This window comes from Vanellus vanellus, assembly GCF_965231255.1.
Source record: "Vanellus vanellus genome assembly, chromosome: 9".
Classification (NCBI taxonomy): domain Eukaryota; kingdom Metazoa; phylum Chordata; class Aves; order Charadriiformes; family Charadriidae; genus Vanellus; species Vanellus vanellus.
In genome coordinates, this window is record NC_138914.1 from 14999583 (window position 1) to 15020721 (window position 21139).

General features: G+C 50.7%; 2 protein-coding genes across 4 annotated transcripts in view; one reads left to right on the plus strand and one right to left on the minus strand.

Annotated features, from left to right (window-relative positions):
• Positions 1–1357: 1357 nt before the first annotated feature.
• On the plus strand, positions 1358–7388 carry DNASE1L3 (deoxyribonuclease 1L3; the record flags this gene model as incomplete). The annotated part of the gene is made up of 8 exons (XM_082487946.1): positions 1358–1489; positions 3212–3300; positions 3906–3998; positions 4281–4393; positions 4912–5024; positions 5398–5555; positions 6455–6551; positions 6804–7388. The coding sequence occupies 8 exons, from the start codon at positions 1358–1360 to the stop codon at positions 6930–6932; spliced, it is 924 nt and encodes a 307-aa protein (XP_082344072.1). The 3' UTR covers positions 6933–7388.
• Positions 7389–16748: 9360 nt separating this feature from the next.
• FLNB (filamin B) overlaps positions 16749–21139 on the minus strand; it is a gene marked incomplete at its 5' end in the record, with an annotated part of 75443 nt that continues 71052 nt past the window's right edge. For all 3 annotated transcript variants that reach the window (XM_082487782.1, XM_082487780.1, XM_082487781.1), the window contains 3 exons: positions 16749–18556; positions 19285–19488; positions 20441–20659. In XM_082487782.1, coding sequence (XP_082343908.1) covers positions 18369–18556; positions 19285–19488; positions 20441–20659 — 611 coding nt within the window. In that variant the 3' untranslated portion in view covers positions 16749–18368. The remainder of the gene's footprint in view (positions 18557–19284; positions 19489–20440; positions 20660–21139) is intronic.

The window sequence follows — 21139 nt, forward strand, 5'->3', positions numbered from 1 at the left end:
CTCCCCGGCAAGACTGGGACCTCACTGTCGTCAGCGCTGCTGCATTTTTGGGAGCCCTCCGTGTGCCACGCTTTGTGCCAGCTCCCTCTGACCCTGTTTAATTGATTTAGGCAGTGCCGGGAGCCATGCGCTGGTGCTTCTGGGTCTGGATCTGCACAGGCAGGCAGGGGCAGGGGGGTGCAAGCAGCCTTCATGGCCCTTTTCAGGGAAAGGAGAGAGGATGTGAAAGCACTCTGTAAGCACAGGGAGGAAAATCCAAGACACTTGAAGATGCCATTTAGCCTGACTTCTTGTTATACCTCCTGCCATTATACCCTATCGGGGGCCAACAAACGCATCTCCGCCTGAGGGCTGGCACAGGGTGGAGGTGTCAGGGAGGGCAGGGAGATGGTTTCTCTACAAAACTCGCTCCAGCTGCAGCATCCTCACTTGAGGATGTCTTGGCCAAACTCGTGTGTCCCCTTCCACCGTGCCAGACCCATGTGCATGCACCTTAGGTCCCCAGCCCGAGACTGCTGTGCTGGGGACACTTGGCTGGGAGTTTGAGGGGCAATTTGAGGGCATCACGTACCTTCCCCAAGGCTGTACCGCAGTGGCTGAGCCAATGGGCCTTCTTAACTGTGGGCACGTGAACGCGGCTGTCCCACAGCAGCCGTCCCACCGCAGGGCACATCACAGCTCTGGGCGAAGGGAGAAGCAGGTAAAAGCACGTGGCCTGAAGCACATCACTTTCTCATGGCGTGATTTTCTAACCAAGGCAACAGCAGAAGAAAACATAGACGTGGTCAAAACCTCTGTGTCCAGGGTGTCCCACAACCATTGCCTTTCACTGGCGTTTCTCGTGCCCACCACCAGTGCCCTCCAGAAACACCTCTCTCCCCACCACTGCTTCCCAGACCCTTTCACCATCTGCCCCATCCGCCTCCTGGTTCTGCACGCTCTTGACCTCTTGCCTGGGGTGGCCCAGGGAGCCCGGTCCTGGCCCAGCACTGCCTGGGGTGGTCCTGGCTGGTGCCCAGGCATGGAAGGCATCCCGCAGCGGGTGCCTCCCCGTGGGGAGGGATGCTGGAGTCTGGCAGAGCAGTTGCCCCTCCAGGATGGAGAGGTCAGCTCAGAAGAGCCAGTTTTCCCCCCAAGGCAGAAGTTCAAAGTCTCCCTGCTGCTTCGTGCTGGGAGATGGAAGTGAGGGAAAGGAGGAAACGGTGATTCCTGTTCATGTTCGTGATTGACACAGCTGACTGCCCAGTGTGACCTCCCAACTGGCCACAGAGGGACGGATGCACGAACACGCTCACACACCACATGTATATATTTATAGCCATACTTTCAGCAACTCATTTTGTTCAAGTTCCTGAAGATGTTGCTCTTCATCTTGCTTTCACTCTTCAACTTCAACCCATCTCTGAGCCTAAAAATCTGCTCCTTCAACGTAAGGTCTTTTGGAGAAACAAAAATAGCCAGACCTGAAGTCGTCGATGCCGTGGTAAAGGTACGTTCATTTGCCTGGCTAAGATAGACATTGAGCTGTCTGAGGATTTCTTAGCTACATAGTCTTTGCTCTCTATTTATTTTTCACAGTTGAATTTCAAGTTAAAAAAAAAAAAAGAGTTACTAATTTAAATAATTTTGTACTCTTAAAGTAAAAATCAGCCTGTGGTTGAGTAGGGTGTTTGCTGTTATTTTAGCCCGCATGGGAATATAACAGAAACAGCATTTGCTGCTTCCTTTGGAAATGGAGTTAGGAAAGGAGGAAAACCTCTGTGCACAGTAAAAATAATTTTCATTTTGAATCCACAGAGCTTTGTTTTGTGATACACTGTTTACCTTGCTCATGTGCTAATTATTCTGAAATATTCTTGTCTAATTAAACAAATTCTCAGGACAGCAGAGAGTATCATATTAGAGTGTGGTACCAAATTGAAAAGCCTGATTGCTAATTTATGTAAATAAACCCTCACCATCAGGCTTCCTCTGCAGCAGCTGAAGATAACTCAGCTTTTTAAAAGAACCATGTTTTGGACTTACAGCTTTTGCAAGTCCCTTCCAAGACGCCACGGTAACGGCGGACGAGGTGCTCGGTGTTAGTGGGACGGCTGCCTGTGCCAAACGGCAGCAGAGAGGAACACCACTGTTTAGTTGAGCTTTAGTCCTTTTGTTGCAAACAGTTGGAGAAGAGGGATCATCGGGGCTTTGCATTTCTGGATCGTTCTCCCTATACTGTCAGCACTAGGGGCAATATATACTAGATTACGGGCAATATATTAATTTCTTACAAGTTTCAGGGGGAAAAAAAGGGGCTTTTTTTTCCACGAATATCACCCACAGAGTTCGAAAAGCAACAAAACCAGGGGCAGAAGGACACCCCTGGGGATGCCGGGCTGTGGGGTGAGCTGGGTTTTCCCACAGGGAATCCCAGTGCCGGCTGTGGTAGCCGAGCAAGGCTGGGGCAGCCTCCCCCCCCCTCCCCAGCACCCTGCGGCTCCTCTGTGGTGCCACAGCCCACGGGTGCCGGGACCCTATTTTCAGACCGGGGTTCACTTTGAGCTCCACGGGCTATTTCAGAGGGGTTGGCAACAGATGACTGGGACAGGCGAATGCTGACTGCACACGCAGCTGTCGGGAGGCACGGCACAGCGATAGGACCTTGAGGGTGTATACACCAAAAAAAAGATGAAAACCACTGCAGTGGGTTGATGATACACCCTAACTGGCTCCCCTCAGTGTCCCCCAAAACCTCCTGCCACATCCATCTGGGCACCCAGCAAGTTGGGATGCTGGTGGGCAGCACTGGTCCGAAGCAGGGAAGAAAAACTTATGTGGAGAGGAGCAGGGAGGAGAGAAAAGCTCGACTGACCATGGGGGGGGACGGGGACAGCACCCCAGCAGTGGTGGGGGAGAGCAGGCTCGCAGCAGCAGCAGCTCTGGCTGCCCCTTCCCCTCCACACTTCCTCCTCAGGGACAGGCATCCGAAAACAATCCCCAAACTGCTCTGCTCTCAGGTTCCCTCTCCCAGCTCCCGTGGGGGCGTGAGGCGGCTCTGAAAGCAGAAGATCTTCGCTCTGGCCACTGCCCCCCCTCCCCTGACCCCAGGGCAGGCGCTGCTTCTTCCATGAAGGAATTCCCCTGCACCAGTAACCACTTCTTCCTAGCGCCTTTCTAATCCTCCAAAACCCATCGCGTGCAAACTTGCTTCTGCTCCTTCCCCTTGCAGATCATTTCTCGCTGTGACATCATGTTGCTGATGGAAATAAAGGAGAACAAGAACCGTGTTTGTCCTCTCCTGGTGCAGAAGCTTACCAGGTAGGGTGGCCATGGGCAAGTAGGCAAATATGGGGACGGATGGTTGGCAAGAGCCCGTGCTCTGCTCAGCACCACTTTACCAGGGATAAAGCTCAGGGTCTGGGCTCTGTCCCAGCCGTCGGGGAAGGACCAGGCTCTGGGGGCCCTGCTGAAGGTCAGGAGCAAAGCCAGCTCCGGACCAGTGTAAGACATGCATTTTTAAATCAAAATAAGATTCAATTTGTAAAAGATTAAGTCTTAAAAGAAAACAGAAGGGAAGGACAGGCCCTCACCTGGCGAGCACCAGCTGCGGCGGGGATAGGAGTTGCTTCAGACTGGGATTTGCCCGCCTGGACTGACAGTCCAGAGGAACGAGCAGCGTACGCCTGGCTGGACCCAGATGACAACAAGCCAGAGGCTGCAATAAGCAGGGAGGGGGTAGAGTGAAAGAGCCAGCGATGGAGCACAGGTCCAGCCAACAGGTCCTGCGAAAGTTTTTTGTCCCTACCACCCATCTCTGAGGCCAGGCAGGCAACGTCCCGTACCCTCAGGCACAGGCAGAGTTATCTCCTCCTCAGCCCCGTGTGAATGCAGAAATAAACTCAGGAAAACCACTTTCCTTCCAGTCAGCAGAAGGGGCTGAAGGAGGAATACAACTGCGTGGTCAGCGAGAGGCTGGGAAGGAAGAGCTACAAGGAGCAGTACGCCTTCCTCTACAGGTGAGCAAGCCGCCCTCGCCGAGGAGCCGGCCCCGCACCCTGCCCTCCCGCACCACAGCCCTGCGGAGACGGGCTGGACACGGCGGAGGCAGCTTTGTCCCGAGGGTGCCGGAGAGGCGCAGGCTGTGCGGGTGGGACGGGCCGTGCCCACGTGTGGGGATCACCCCAGGCGCAGCCACCAGCCTGGCTCTACCCGTCCCAGACCAGGCTCTGGGTCAGTGTTAGACATGTCCCATCGAGCCGCCAGCGTGACATCCCCCTACCCTGTTCATTCTGCTGCAGACAACATCTGGTATCGGTGAAACAAACCTACCAGTACCCTGACGCACAGCCTGGGGACGAGGATGCCTTCTCCAGAGAGCCCTTCGCCGTCTGGTTCCAGTCTCCAAAAAGCGGTGAGAAGTTTCAGAAACAAATCATTCTCCCACTGGCGAGTCTCCCAGAGCACGACGCTGCTGGCTAGATCCCGGTGCGTGGTGGGGGCAGGCGAACGGGGCCACATCCTTCCCCCACACTACATCTCCTTACAAGAGAGGCATTTGCCTTCGGGGCTGCTGCCTCTGGCGTTGCCCGCGGCTCAGGGCACGGTGCAGCCCCAGGAAAGCCTCCGCTACTGCCAGAGGCAGTTGGTGGATGCGCCCCGTGCCCCAGGAGCAGCTCTTGCTGCGGGTGTCGGAGCAGGGTTTGCCTTGCCCTGACGCAGCACCTCACCACGCTGCAGCTCAGCATCCCACAGGCAGCTGATGGGGAGCACTGTGCAACTACCCAGCAATCGTCTCCAAACCGCAGCCAGAACAGAAGCTGTTTCTTCTTCAGAAAAACCTTCTTGCTTCCAAGTCGATCTCTGTTTCTTTGTGGTTCAGCATATGTTTAACCGTTACATTTTTTCCTGTTCTTTTGCCTTGTTTTTAAGCTGTCAAAGAGTTTGCTATAATCCCTCTTCACACCACACCAGAGACAGCGGTACGGGAGATTGATGAGCTCTATGATGTGTATTTAGATGTAAAACAGCGCTGGAAAACTGAGGTTAGTTGACACATCTACGTCACTAACAGCAGTTTTGGTACTGCATCACCTGGCACACAATTTGCTGTTCACAGCCTGATAACCTTAAAACTGTTGATAACAAGCCCCAGATTTTGCATATCCCTTTGATGTATTTTCATCAAGTTACCCACATCTTAAGTGGTGAACTTGAGCTCCCAGTAAAACTTCTGTTTTACCAGCATGCCTCAGTGCTGAGCCCAGCAGAAAGGAGATGCCCCACTGCACTCAATGAGTGCTCACTCTTTGAGCTCTATGGGCTATTGGGAGCATCTATTGACCCTAAAAGTCCTTGCCGGTCTTCTTTTGAAGAGCTGTCTGCATGATTACTTTTGAAAACTCTCCTGCTTTCCAGAACTTCATCTTCATGGGGGACTTTAATGCTGGATGCAGCTACGTTCCCCAAAAGCAGTGGAAGAACATCCGGCTGAGGACCTACTCCGAATTTGTCTGGCTAATTGGCGACAAAAATGACACGACAGTGAAGAGAAGCACAAGCTGCCCATATGACAGGTAAAGGGTTCACTGCCAAACTGTTCCCTGTTTATGACTCTCTGAGAAAAAAAAATATATGAAAAGGTGTCAGTGACTGTCAGATAAAGCAAATGTGCCCGAGGCCTTCAAAGATAAAACAGTGTCCAGGGGGAAACGAGATCTGAATACTTCTAGTCAGGAGCACAAAGCACTTTGCAGGCTGGTTGGCAAGCAGTTTTGCAGAAAGGGCAAGATTTCATGTAAGAACCAGCCGTTGTTGTGACTTAGGTGAAGATAAATGTCAGGCGATTAGGCAGGACTGCATCTGCAGGGAGCCCTGCAGGCACCCAGGTGGAAGGTGCTGCTGCCTCCTCCGTGCTGGGTTTGCGCCATGGTTTTCCCTCTTGCATTCGTAATTTGGATTGACAAATGCAAAATCCAGTTCTGCTCAGGAGATGGGACACCTCGCTTTTCCCGGGCACGTGGCAAGTCCGGCTGCTACCTGCAGCTCCCTCAGCAGGGACAACAAATACAGCAGCTGATCAGAGCCCAGAGTAAGTCAAGACTTAACCCTCTTGCAGAATGAGCTTCTGGATCAAAGCAGGACTTCACTAAGACTCCAGTCATTGGTGTTTTATGATTTTTGTATCCAAAGTATGGCTTCGAACTTTGCACCACTGTTGGGGTGGGTTTGGATACAAGTTATTTAATGTTGGCTTCCAAGGCCAACACACACCAAGGGTGTCTTACTCCCAAGGACAGCAATCAGCCAAACTCAGCAGAAGGCAGATGCATGCTGGCATCTCTAAGTAGGCAGCCCATAGGAAAGGACAAACCATATGTAGCTGTGACTCCATCAAGGCCACCTCTCTGGCCACTGGCTCAGTGCCGGTAGTTGGGCACCCCATAACAGCACCTCATTCCCTTGTTCCTTGCAGGATCGTGGTCAGCGGGCAGAAGCTCATCCATGCTGTCATGCCACACTCTGCCAACATTTTTGATTTCCAGAAGGACTTTCAGATGACGGAGGAGCAGGTAGGCACAGCACAGGCTCTGCAGCAGTGGGGCAAGGGCCAACACGGGAGCGCAAAGCCAACGGTATCCAGGCAGTTTTGAACATGGTCTTGTCCATAAAATCGTTGCATCCTCCCAAAGTGGTGCAACGCGAGCGTTGCACCCCCCCACATCCACCACTGCATGTCCACCTCCCCACCGCCGGGATGAAACCCCGTGGGGCAGGGTTTGGAAAGAGCCGGCTCCCAACCCCTCTGTGCCCTTGTCTTGCAGGCGCTGGGGGTGAGCGACCACTTCCCTGTAGAGTTTGAGTTAAAAACAAAAGGCGGCTTCTTCAGCTGGCTGAAATCACAGTTTTCAAAGAGGAGGAGACCAAGAAAGAGCCGCTGCTTGAGCTCATGAATGTGCTGAGTCCTCTCACGTGGCATGGAAATACACGGATGCCAACAGATCTTGTAGAAGACTAGTGTAGATATACTCACAGCAAGCGCATTATTTAGTGGAAAAAACCCACAAATATTTTGTTAATGTTCAAATACTTTGGCTAAGAAGGTAAATTAAACATTCGGGTTATTTTTCCTCACTGCATGCAAAAATAAATCAGCTAGAAGCAGCATACTATACTGGCTGTACCGATCATGAACGTAACAGCTACTGCAAGGCTAAAATACTTTTGTGTGCTTTATCTGTAACGCCTGAAGGGCAGGGATCTCCACGCATTCGCACGGGCTCTGGAGCTCTGCCATTCCTCCGCAGGGGCAGAGGGATTAAAAGGACCCTTCTGTAACGTCTATGTGTGTGTGTGCGCGCGTATTCTTCAGAGCTGCAACCGGTGAGACACGGGTCTGTGCCCGGGGATTTGCAATGCAAAATGTTGCTGAACTTAAGAGTATTTACTCGGTGGGGGGTTGAAGCTGCTCCCAGCATGGAGTGCTTGAGGAAAGACAGAAAGAAAAGACAGAGGGGCAGGCGGTGGGAGCACCTTTTCTGCACTAACCCACCCAGGGAGCAGGAGGAACAGGGCGCTGGTGGTTCCCACCCCTGCCACTGCCGTCACCCTGCCTGCAAACCTCAGGTGAGGAGTCCTGCGGGTCCCAGGTGACAGTACTGCCAACAGAGAGCGTCAGCAAAACTTAAATTAAAACCTAATTTCAGCATCCAGACGTGGAAGTGAGCTGCATCTCCCCCCTCAAAAAACCTCCGTGGCTAAAAACCTCCTAAAGTTCTCCGATGAAGCAGATTTTAATGATGGTTATTTAATGTAGTGGTGCAGCAATCTGTTTTCTCAGCTTAGCCCACAGGCTGTATTTAGTGCAAACCAAACCCTGTCACACAGATGGCATCTGAAAAGCGGGAACAATCCAACTGTTAGTAGAGGCAAATATTCATCTCCCTTCATCAACACCCCCCGGTTAGTCTGCAGATGGGGCAGGGAGGGCTACAAACGAGATACACTTTTAGAGGAGGAAAACAGTTTGGCCTTTGCGAAACTCACTGTCTGGGGAGAAAGAACTTGAGGAAAGAAACTAAATCGAGAGGAGATTATCCCAGTGGGGTGCAGGCAGGGCAGACAGCAAATCCTCCAACTTTCAGTAGCAATTAATCTTGAAACGATACAGCATTTCATAAGCTCCCTCAGTTATATTCCAGTCAAGGCAAAAGGAAAGAGCCTGATTTAGAACAAATATTTACATTGGGATTTTTATAGAAATGCCACTGTCTGGCTGACAGCAGCGGTGGTTCGTGTGAAGGTTGAAATCAGTGTAAGTCTCCGGCCTCACATCATAGTCCTACATAGGTCCCTACTTTCCTTCAGCTTTCAGAAAGAAGCAATGCACAAAGGAATAAATCACACTCCAGGAAAGCAATAACGGATACATTCAGTCATGAAAAATATGTAAATATGACTAAGTTTTACTGAAAAAGCTTTGTCCTTATTTGTGACATTGAGTATAACCCTTTACCGAGCATCTGAAGATAAGAGATGTGGCCAGAGAGTCGCCGCTGCAGCGGCTGCAGCCTCAGGTGTGATGTTAGCGGCTGTTGGTCCGGAGATGCTATTGCAGAGAGAATGAACATTTGACCGGCAGAGAGACATCTTCGTGCAAAACGATGCTCCTCCCTGGAGAGCTGGGATGCACTTTTGTGGGACTCAAAGCAGACAGACGGCATCTGCGCTCAGTTCCTAACTCTTGGTAGGGTCCGGGAGGTGTCCAAAGCTTATACAGTGAGCGCTGTTGGTCTCTATAGATATTCCTGTGTATATTCCATGCAGTCATTAGACAATATTATAATTACATCCTAAAATGTTTCACAGTTCATGTCATCTCTAGATCTTTGCCCATCAGGGGATCATTACACAGCTGTCCCAACTGCAAAAGGGTTTTCAGTTGTTCCAGCCTGCAGGAGCTTCCATGTATTCTGCAGCCAGAACAAAGCTTCTCTTTCCATGAATGAGGCTTCTTGAGCTTTATGATCAAACAGTGGTTTTACACTGGGAATCTGAAATGGCCTGGAGAGACTTTGTCTCACACAAGCCAGGTCACACGTGATGGCTGGGAGAGAAACAAAGAGGCTCTTCAGAAGCTGAAAACGCTCTGTTTCCTCCACAGCAGCTGTGGCCAGGCAAGAACACAGAGCAGATAGGCTTCAGCTGAACAAAAAGTGCTAAGACGCCCAATCCCTCAGGTTTGGGTTCTTGCAAAGACCACCTCCAATGCATGATGCTGGAGGCATCCTCGCTTCCCACAGACCTGAATTCTCGACCCCCTCATGAAGACCCCCCGACTTCCCAGCCCCATGGGAGGTCCCTGCTGCCCTGCACCAGGGATGGAGCCAGGGTTGTCCCTCATCCTGCGGAAACTCACATGAGTACGGCTTTTGCTGCCCTGGGGGAGTGAGTCCCTTGGCAGGGAATCCCCAGAGCAGCAGTCCGAGGCAGGACTGCCATTTCTCCATAGCCTCCATCATCTCCACTGGCTAGGTTTGTCCATCTGCACCTTGGACTCACCTGAACAGGGCTTATGTCCTCTTCCTGGCCTTGGCGCTGCTCCCCACTAAACCCTGAGGGCCCCGACACCTCACTGTCTGTGCCACAGGGCAAGAGACCCTTTGGCCCTGGGCAGGGCTCCATATAGCTCCTTTAGCCTTGTTTTAGGCTACAGAAGAGCTGGTACAAACCCCCACAGGGACCCACCTGGCTTGTTTGCTCAGGGTCTCTGTATGCCCAAACACAGACCAAGGCAGCATGCGCTGCGATTGAACACGCAGTGCTAGGGGAATACTAAGAAATGATATATAAACCACCATCAATTGGACAAACATGCTGGGATGTGCTGTTTAACAAACTCCACAGGACAGGGGTCAGCAGGACCAGGGACTGTCCCCTCTCTGCATCAGGGCAAGCATCCCCAGGTCTGAAGCCCTTTAGCATGACAATACCCAAGTGCAGCCCAGCACTTTCCATCCACATTTGCTTTGCTTTCCTGAAAGTTTAACTGTCTACAAATACACACAGCTATGAACAGTTGGAGCCTGAACACCCTCCAAAGCTCCTGCTGCTTCCCTGCCGCATGGGTGATGGGTGAACAGAAGCAGGTGCCAAAGCCACCACTGATGGGGTTTGGGCTGCGACCCATATGCATCCTCTGCTGGACATACAGAACAACACATGTACAGATGTATGGCCACATACAGATGTGCAGCAAACAACTGAGCTGCAGCCCTAAGAAAGGCTGTGTTGCGCTACTGCACAGCAGGGCCGATAGCACTGATAGCAATATCAAAAGCAGAAAAATCAAAGAGCCTACCAGCATGGGACTGCCAAAACCAGCAGTTTGTCCAAGCCGGGCTGCTTTACGGCTCCATCGGTGTCTGGAGGGATCGCGGGGAGCAGTTTGGTGCCCCAGGGCTGGACTTGGCCACTCGTTGATGGAGCATCCACTGCGGAAAAGGACCGAGAGCGGAGCAGGGGCTCCCTGGGCAGCGTTCACATGGCACCTGCAGCGTGCTTGGCTTCAGTCTCCCTGTAGCACAGCGCTCAGTGGTCCCTGGTGGGGCTTTTCCCTGCCGAGCAAGCCAAGAAGATGGAGAGCAGAAGGTGAAGACAGCACTCACCTTTCCCCTGCCTTTATTCGAAAAGGAAAACGATGTGAAAATTCACCTCTTTTTTTTTTTTTTTTCCTTTTTTCTCTTCCCATGGGCGATTAAAAATATTTGCACAACCTCTGCCAGCCCCTCGCCCCTTGGGGTAACGCAGGTTTCTGCCCTCTGCGAGGGCCGCTGCCCCCACCGCGGTGCGCAGCCACCGCGCCTCGAACGCGTTATTACGGCACCCTCTGGTGGCACCGCTGTGAATGCCAGCATGGGGGGGGGCTGTCCCGCCGTATTTAGACCCAGACGCCACAGCACAGAGAGCAAACCGAGCTGTGGCAAAAACACGATTTCATCCTTCGCTGGGAGCTCACAGATCTGCGTCCCCGTATGCGCCTCTGTACAGAGCTTTTCACGGCCGCCCGCTGGCCCACAGCTGGCCCACAGCTGGCCCCCGGCTCGCTGTGGCTGTACATGAGGTTTGCAACGAAAAGGCAGCACGTCTTTTTGGCTCCGGGCCTGTTTATTCGTTGCCCACGGTTGTTTAACCGGGAAACATGCTGCGGTGACCTTTATGAGACTGCCCCGCTCGCTGGCAGCACTCCCGGGACCGGGCGCTGGCGGGTGACCGGGCACCGTGTCCACCCAGGGGGACTCCCCGGTGTCCATCGCCGTACCTGCACCCAGAGCAGCGGGGATCGCGGCCTTCCCGGCCCGCTTGGCCCCTCGGGATGTCTTTCTGTGATCCTGCTTCTGCCCTGTGAGGGGTTGTACCTGGTTTTGGGATTGATGCAAGGCTGCTCCGGCACGAGCGGCATTGTCCCCTCTCTGCCGTGCCCACCTGTGCCAGACGCCCCTGACCCCTTTCTCCAGCACGGGGGGAAACCGCAATCTGAATTGGGGGCTCTTTCTGCAACCCCCAGGGCCAAATTTAGCCCATGTCCCTCTCTGCCATCCCACGGGTTAAGTGACACCATCTTTCCACTATCACCTGGTGTAAAACCATGAACGCCCTCTCTATGCAGTCTGGTCTTCCAGACGGTGCAAAAAACAAGGTTAAATACTTCAAGTGTCATTTTAAATATAGTGCCTCAGCTGTTGGTGCTTGCAGGGTATTTTCTGTTAGTCCAAAGACAGATTTATAGGAATTAATCTCCATATTGGCAAAGGAACCAGAAACCTTTGCCGAAAAGCTCTGCAAATCCCGGCATTTGAGACACGACCGCTTTCTGTGCGTCTCAGTTGGGAGGGGGTCCTGACCCTAGCCATTTTCAGTAAAGCCAGATGCAAAATCCTGCCCCCCCAAAAAATACCCTAGCAGGACACCGCTGTCAGAAAGAAATACCCTTCTGGCTCTTCCACGGGGCTCAGAGGAGTCACAGGCTTCCAGTAAGCATGGATGTAAATATTTGCAGTACCAAGGTCCTGCAGAAAGGCAGTTCATCACAGGAAAGAGCTGTCAAACATACCTCTGGGTCCTGCTAAATCATATTTTGCCTATCAATTTTTTTTAAAAAGAATCACATATATTAGCCATTCATTCATGTTATATGAAGAACGCGCTTTAAATCCCGGTCAAATTAATAGTGACATGAGCTATAAATTCAGCCTGATTTAGTGACAGTGTTTTTCCCAAGCATGCAATATAAATTCACAACTATGAAAATTAACTCTGAAAGTCTGAGAAATTCTGAAAAGCCGTTTAAAGGAATTTTCCCAGGAGGCCCTGGGGAAACAGCCCCGCACAGGAGGGAGAGCTGGCAGCGGGGCTGTTTTGATAACCTTCTACGAGAGGGACCTGCTGAATGTTAATGATTACTGCAGGCTAAGGAGAAAAAAAAAATTGCTGTAGCCGGTCCTGCTGCTTCGTCTCCTGCTCAGATGGAGCTGTGAAGATGTGGCACCTCGCGGCGGGATGGGGAATATCTCGAAGTTACTGTAACACAGGGAACAATTACTTTTTAAAATAAATATTTGCTCTACAGGAGTTGGGGAGTTGGATGTTTAAAGGTGCGGGTACCCGGTGGGTTTGCCCCCTGCCCGCAGCAATACAGCGGGGCTGGGTGCTCCGATGGCTCATCCTGCACCCCCCCGCTGCCGGCACCAAAACTCCAGACACTCCTTTCTGCTACTCTGGATGCAGACAGGAGATGTATAACGTATAAGAAAAATAAGAAAGATAACGTCCTCCGAGCCAGCTGGCCCAGAGCACAGACTGAACACCTGGGGATGCTGACAGCCGCTTTGCAAGACCCCGTCCCCTGCGTGCCAGCGGGTCCAGAGCTGTCCCTGACCTGGCAGAGGTGAAACTGGGCAACCCGTTTTGTTTGTCCCGTGGGAGAGAGCGGCGCAGCCAGCCGTCATGATAACAAATGTTTTGGAAAGAGCTTTACTTCAAACAAATAAAAAACACTGTGTAAAAAAGCATTGTGTCATTCCCTGAATTAACAGTTTCATGCAACTCCGTCCCAGTTTCTGTCAAGTGATGTCTGTTTATACATAATCACTTTGGACAGGCTTTTAAACGTGATTAATACATAATTTGTTTCCCTTTTTCTAAGTAAGAAAGACGCATTGTCTGTACCGCAAGTGCATTTCAATGTGGGATAAAAAAAAATTGAAAATAAAATCAAATCTGTTCGAAACAAATAAATTTAGAAGTTAAAACCGAGTAGAGAAAAAAAGCAGGTTCTGGATTGGAAACTTCACAATCTCGCTTTCCACAGACAATTAGGGGGAAAACTAATCACAGGGTTTGCATAATCTGACCAAAAACAGAGTCTTGCTAAGCAACAGCCCCACCACCCGCGTTGCTGATACACCCGATAAATGTCAGAGCAGCTCAGTGCTTCTTGGTGGGTGAAGGGAGATCCATTTTGGACACGCAAAGTACTCTGCGCAATCCCAGGCCCTGGTATAGACTGGAGACTTACTGCTGCAGTAACAGCGCCAGAAGAATTAAATATACTGGATTATCTTTTTTATATATATATTATTAAAATATTTCAAGGATTATGTTGAAATAATATAAAGATTTAATAATGTAAATAATAAATAATATAAATAATAAATAATATAATTTATTATAACTTATAGAAATAATATCTTTTAAATAATAAATCATTTCAGTTATTAAATAATTTAAAGGTATATATCTTTAATTTGTTCCAGGTAATCACTTACACTGATACTGGAAAGAGCAAAGAGGCTCCGTCAGCCCCGACTCTGCCCGTGCGCCCCACGCTCAGCCCCGCCGGTCACCGAGCGCCCCAGCACTCCTCAGCACTGGCATCACTGGGGGCACTGATTTCGCCCATGAATAAAGCAAAGCACTCAGTGCTACACCCCAAGCAATACCATCCCAGGTTGATTACCTTGCAAGAAGAAGAATATACCAGGTGACAAAGGGCATGAGGGCTATTCTACTGGCACGCAGACGCTGATGGAGGTGACCAGCTCTCGGCAGGCCCTGGATGGATCACCTTCTCCCGCGCCCGGGGCAGGGAGCCGAGCAGAAACAGCACCTTAGGCTTTTTGGAAGGAGCTGCCCTTCAATGCTCTATTTCAAAAAGGTACTTGGAAAAGCAAATCCCCACACTGCCGGGGTCGCGCTGGGGCAAACGCTAGAGCTGGCAAAGTTTACAGTGTGCGCTGCAGCCTGGGACCAGCCAGCGGCCGCAAGCGCCCATGCCCAAGGTTTTTCCCCCAAAACAATGCACAGCCGGGCACCAGAGCCCTGCAGAAGGCAGCTTCGTGCCCAGCGTGAAGGCCACCCACAGCAAACCGGGACCTTTACCACTGACAGAGCCCAGTCTGTAACAAGCTGCCTCCCCCAACTAACACGAGACCTCCTGCATCTTTTTTTTGTATGAGGCACAATAAAACAATTCACATTTGTGAGGGATGCAGAAAGCAAGGGCTGTGCCATCAGCAGGTTTAAGTACACTATCTGTGTTTGGAGGGGCCATCAACCACCTCGCCTCCCGCCAGGAGCAGCCTCCGAGGCGTAGATCAGAAGAGGAGTGGTGGGTGGGCTCCTGATTGCACTTCTGTAATAAAGCTGCACAAGACGAAATACAATTCTCAGTTTTGCGCAACGCCCAAGTATACAAGGTATTTGCCACGCTGGCTCCAGTGACGGCCATCAGAAACAGATGGAGACAAGACCAGGGACGCTCAGAGGGGTCTGAAGAGGGAACTCCAACAGCTCCCCCTAAACCGAAGAAGGCCAGCGGGCAGCAAAGCAAATGCAGGCAAAACCCCAGGGTATGGCAGGAACAAGCACAGCACAGGGACAGGGACTGCCACAAGATGGACTTGAGCAGTGTGGTGTAGCTCAAGTGGACAGGCTGAGTGTGCAGGTTGTGAGCTCCAGGACATCATCTCCAAAGACCTCTTCTCCTCACCCATTGAGATGAACAAATGCTGCATCAAAGCCCATCAATACCAGACAGGGGGATGGGATGCTCTTGAGTTACCATCCCTGGGTAACTGATGTGCTGCAGCGACTTACCTTCTACCACCCACCAAAATGTCTGGTGAACCTTCTGGAGGCGCAGCAGGTCCCAGCGGGCTTTCCTATGTGGCAGTACCCTGACTTATGGACTGCCCTGGGTCACTGGCCACCAGCAGGCAAGGGTCCAGCTGGCTACTGAGGGCACTTCCAGATCTAGCCAAGTGCTTGCAGGACAGTTTGGGCCAGCTGAGGAGGGACGGATGAGTTCTCAGTGGCACTCACAGGCACCAGGTGGCTAAATCCTACTGCAAACCACCACCAAGGAGAGATTATAAACAACAACAAAAAAAGAACATAAGCTCAACCACATCTGCAGAAAAAAAAACCACTTCCACAGCTAGAGGCAAAAAACCCCATGCCAGTCCTCCATAAATAATGAAGAAAGAGCATCTCATATCATTGCAAGTCTACTCAGCAAGAAGCACTGGGACATAACCCAATACACCAACACCAGAAACTTTCATCAAGGTGCTGAAGACCAAAAGCAGAGCACAGTGCACCACAAAGCACTGCTTTGTGCCCAACCCTAAGTCAGTCCTCGGCTGCCAGAGCTGGTGGAGTTGGCTAAATGCTGTTGCCAAAGAAGATGGATGCAGCCAAGTTGCACCAACAGCTCTTCTTATCAACACCACCCGGTGCTTGTTGCACTTAGCAAGTTCATTTTTGTGGCCACCCCACAGCTGCCAGGCAAGGCAGAATTGCTCGCTTGAAGTGGAGCTCAGCTTTTGCTGGAGGTAACCTCAGTCGAGGTAACAATTGGGGTCCATCAACTTCACCAACAACTCCCATTCACTTCAGCTAGTGTCATTAGAGCAAGACGCCAAGCGGTAACAGGCAAGAGAAGGCCAGACAAGAGCAGGGTTACTGGGAAATAGGAGTTACACAGGTGTGAGGCTCTCAAGGTTTACTCGACCCAGCAGCTGTATCCAGGTGTTTGTTTTGTTTAAAAACAATAAATAGGAGGTTCAGGCTGACGTAGCACAGAGCTAATGAAACACAGTTAACTATAAAAAGGAAATAATCTGATAAACCTGGGGCAGAAAAGTCCTTGGCAGCCGATGTGTCTCAGGTTTCAGCGGGGTTTCCAGCGGGAGCCGTGTTTGGGAAAACATCTGCTGGTTTCCATGGCCGCGCGCAGGAGCTGACTGGCCCCAGGTGCGGTGGCGCACTGGGAACCACCTTCTGCAAACAGCCCCATGGAGCCCGCAGGAGCCGGCGGGTGCCACCGGCAGTGCCCCGGGATCAGCCCTATCACCCTGCTGGCACCTCCGGGGACATCCCGCTCTCCAGCTCCGCTGCCCCAGGACACGGGGTCTACGCAGGGGAAAACCAGCGCAGCCATGTCATGACCCGTTCACACTCTGCCTGCTGCCGCCCAGTACCTTTATGCCGTGGCTTAAACTTCTTCCAGACATTTTCTTTTAGGGGGGAAAAAAAAAAAGTTTGAGAGAAAAAAAAAAAAAAGAATGGCAGGGAGGTTATGCCTAAGTTTTTCAAGGCTGCCTGCACGGCTCGTGGGTCGGGGGTTATTCGGTCTGCCTGAAGCTGCTCACGCTGTAGTTTTAGTTTGAACTTTACTGACTACATATGAAAAGAATCCAATGTTGGTTTTAACATGCACATTTTAATGAAGCAAACATTTCTATTTAATAAGTTATAAGATACAATTTTACAATCCTGCATTTTATTCCAGTTTATTTTGTTTTTACTTCCAAGTTTACAATGTAATGAGCATTTCACATTAAGGCACAAAAAAAGCACAGTAAAAAAAAAACCCAACCTTCCTTTATTTCCCCAATGACTGTGCTGGAGAGTAGTGCATCCACACGTAACTACAGAACCGTAAGCGTGAACATCTCCCTAGGGACAGACAGTGACGTCGCAACGGGTTTTCAAACAAATCCTACCTTCTCCTAATCGCAGAGTTAAAGCTCATTTGGAGAGTTTACTAAAGCCCCAGCAGCTGACAGCAATTCAGATACGCACTCGGGAAGTAGCACGGAGTAATCCAGGACAAACAGACAAGTTGTAATGGAAGTTTTCACTCCTTGACCCTCAGCAGGAACGCCTTTTGCAGCACGAAGGGGATCTCAGGAGAGAGGAGCGTGCTTCAAGCATGTCCTTGGACTGAAAAAACGACTTGCACCAAAGATGGGTTTGTTGATTGGTATTGCTATTATCGGTAAATTCGCACACCCGCCCCATACCCGCCTACAGTGTGGGGTCCCAGCCCCAGGCTGGCTTCTTTGCACCATCTCAGCTACTCGCCTGGCCCGCAGCCTCCAGGGAAACCGCTGATCATCTCCCCAATACACCGCTGTGCTCTGACCTCCATCAATTTTGGGTCACGCAGGCGAGAGCTACACCAGGCTCGGCAAGCGTAGGGGCTTTATTTAACTCAGCCAAACCGGGGGAGGGGGGTGGTGGTGTGTGTTCTTAAAATAAATCAAAGAGCGTGGGGAGTTACCTGTAAAGTCACAGAAATTTCACCAGAATCCCAAGCTAATTAAAAACCGCATCGCTAGCATCATGGCCAAAAAGCTACCTGTCTAGATTTACGAAGCATTAACATAGAAAGGCTGAAAGCTTCCAGGAAGTCATTTTCAGTCTGCTTTTGGTGTGCTATAAAAGATAAACTTTTCCTAAATGTAAACCATTAGCAAAGCATTTTCAGAAACATTTTAAATTTGAGTGGTAAAGCCACTTTTAGTAGCTTTTTATAATGTTAAGCGTTAAAATTGATCAAGTATACAAAGGCACCTATTATAGTACCAGTTTTACCTCATTTCTTTACAGAAAAGAATTTGAACTGGGGACAGCCCAAGTCATATTCCATAACTAAAACGTAAAGTCTCCAGTCAAATAAAATCAGTAGTTAAGATACCCAATTAACAAAGACAAATTCCAGTTTTCAATTAACATCTAAAGTCTTTAACATCCGCAAGGGAAATTAGTGTCTCGTTATCCACATGATTCTCCAAACATTAACAGTGACCCGGACAGTACTGCAAAGGTACGATTTGAGGAGGACATTAAATAGATTGACATTAGGTTGGTAAGTAGGATAGAAGTGAAATGCTTGTAAAAAATAAAGTTACAGAGTTTACTTCTGACTGTATTGAAATGTGAGCCGTGTGTATCTAGATACTGCATTTTGCAACAGGACTGCACCCCGTATAACTCTACATCTGAACTGCAAACGCAACGACCGACTCCGACACTGGACGAGTTTAAGGGACGGTGACGTGGAAGGGACTCCCGGGGATGTGCTCGTCACCCCATTTCACCGCCAGTATATAGTCACCCCTTTCCTTGACGACGTACGTTACGTTGTACTGGTGGCTGCCCAAATGCTTGATGGATACCTCTTCGCAGGGTATTGTAGGTCCGTGGACGCCAACTAACAACATATTTGAACCTACAGCAAAATAACAGACTGTTAGCGCTCCCGAGCTTAAATAAACAAGCACGGTTGTACCGTAACATATTCGCTCCAGAACGCAAGGATTTTGTTATTTTAATTCAGAGTGGTAGCCTGAGGTATGGCTAAGATAATTCGGTGTAAGGAGGAGTTTTATTTAAAAAAGCCTTCAGCCTCGTAGAGGCAAGGGCCGACTTGTGCATTTTGCCAGACCTGACAGAGCACTACCTAACTAGAGCACAGGGGCCATGACCGCTGCTCGCGAAAGCGAGCAGGCGCTGCCTTTCAAGTACTTCGTTAGAAGTTACTAGCGGAGAGGCGTGAACACGGCTGGCCTGTAATCCACCCACCACAGAGCTCCCAGATGATGCTGATCAGCGCTCAAGGCTTAGGAGAACACCTTGCTTACATGCTACACGGGAACACCTCACATGCTACAATGCGCCACGGGGGTTGCCTAAGTTCAGCAACCTGTTTGTTCTCATGCCATAACCCCGCGGTTTATTTCAGGTGCACTTTGCTCAGATAAAGCCATTTGGAGAGGAACTGGCATCTGTAAAGCCTCTTTATTAGGACTGATTTGTTGAGCACCGTGTAGCCTTTAGAGTTTTTCTTTAGAACCAGATCATCACCTCAAGCTCTGAATTTTAACTTTGCAAGTTGGTTCTGGGCAAAAACTGTCCGGCTAAACCGCCCTGACACCCGGCCAGTTCCTGCACTCGTACCTGCTTTGCTGCAGTCCACGGAGAAGGAGCTTTTCTGACCCACAAAAGCCTTTGAGAGTCCTGCTCCCCGGGAAACCACTTTGCTAGCATCCGAGGCGGACTTGGGAATGGCGCTATAGCAAGTTTCAGTCGATGACCTCGTCACCGACTCTACCAGGATGGAAGAAGTTTCGTTGGCGCTGCCTGGGCTGACCAGTCGCTGTCCTGGAAACAGAAAAGACTTCTGACATTCAGATTCACCCCATCTGAAAGGCATGTAACAAGGAGGTTTCGAAACCCTCCTAATGACTAGCACGCATTCTGCATCCAAAATGCATTTTTGGAGAGGAGCAATTTCCTACTTGGGTTTTTAAGCCGACATCTTCCAGCAACGCTGGCAACAATCCCATCCCAGAGCCCTCGAGTGGTTAAAGGACCACAGGAACTTCAGGATTCATTAAGCAAAGCTGGCTGCTTAAGAAGAGTTAATTGTGCTCCAATCACCAAATGCCAAAAATGACTCAAGTTGGCAGAAAAGCAGGTGAAATTTTGCAATAACCCATTTTGAAAGCAGAGCATGTCCCAGCCCGGGGGAGCGCAGTCCCTGCCGCCGCTCCCCAGAACATCACCGCGCCACGGGCACCAGGAGAGGGTTCACTAGCTCAGGGGCAGCAGGAGAGATGAACTCCAGTCCGTGCTTAAACACAGCGCTGAAGAGAGAAAAAGCTTCCTAAACCAGCCTTCCTCGCATCATCTAGAAGCCTCCCAGACATTACTGACCTTTGGTTAGGTGACATCTGTATCAAAATGAGACCAAGAGGGGCATCACCTATGCTACAGGCAACCGGGTTTCAGGCTTTGGGGGGGAATAATGGGTAAATAAGTAATGTTTCCCTACTGCTAATGCAACGTCTTAGCGCTAGGTCAGGATTTAATATTCCCCCATGAAGCTGTTTTACGGCCCTCCGCTGAGTCAAGCTGGCGAGCTCCGTGACTGATGCTCCTGTAGCCTCTCCTGAGACCTCTCATCTAGGCTCTGGAGGTGACAGGGAGAAATGTTTCGCTCCTCGTGTTTTTGGGCCTCTAGACCTGAAAGCTGCACTAATCTCGGAGGGACATATTTGCTGAATGACACAAACTACGTCAGGCACGCAGTAAATACTGGTTAGCTTTTTACCTGTAACCTTTGCCTTGAAGGGGCTGCCCACTATGTGGTTAGGTCCACCATATTTAACTCCAATTAAATAGTTTCCTGGAGCCATGGGTGTGTACATGACTTTGTAACCTTCTGGAGTTTCCTGGCAGTCCATTTTCACCTTTGATGGCCCTTCAATTGTAACAGAGAGGGTACCTGGACCAGCCTTGGTCGTGTTAATGAAAAACTCCGACTGCAATCCTAGAAAGACGTAGCACAGTAAGACACACTCTTCCTCACACCCGACGTTACAAAAGCAGCCTGTTATTAAATAGGAAGGGGTAACTCGGTGCAAGACGGGGCTGCGCAAGGCTGCAGGCAGGGAGGGACAGCGCGCCTCCCCCCGGCGTCCCCGACCGGGGGCTCCGCACCCCCGGCTCCCTCCTCCGCTCACCCTGTGTGACTGCGGGGCGGGCGGGAAAAGGGGCCACGAGAGCTGTTTAGGACCAAAATGAAAGGATTTGGGCATCAAAAAGCTGGCCGGGAGAGAAAACTCTTAGAACGAGAGCCTTTCTGCTGGGCGACGGAGCCCGCGCTGACGCAGCCCCCTGCGCGGCTGAGCTCGGGAAAGCTCAGAGCCGTCTCACTGCCCCGACCGTAAATCAGCAGTGAAGAGCCCACGGGAATGGAAGAGAGACGAGGGGCAGGAGATCTCCTGGAGGAGACGGCTGTTTGAACTGC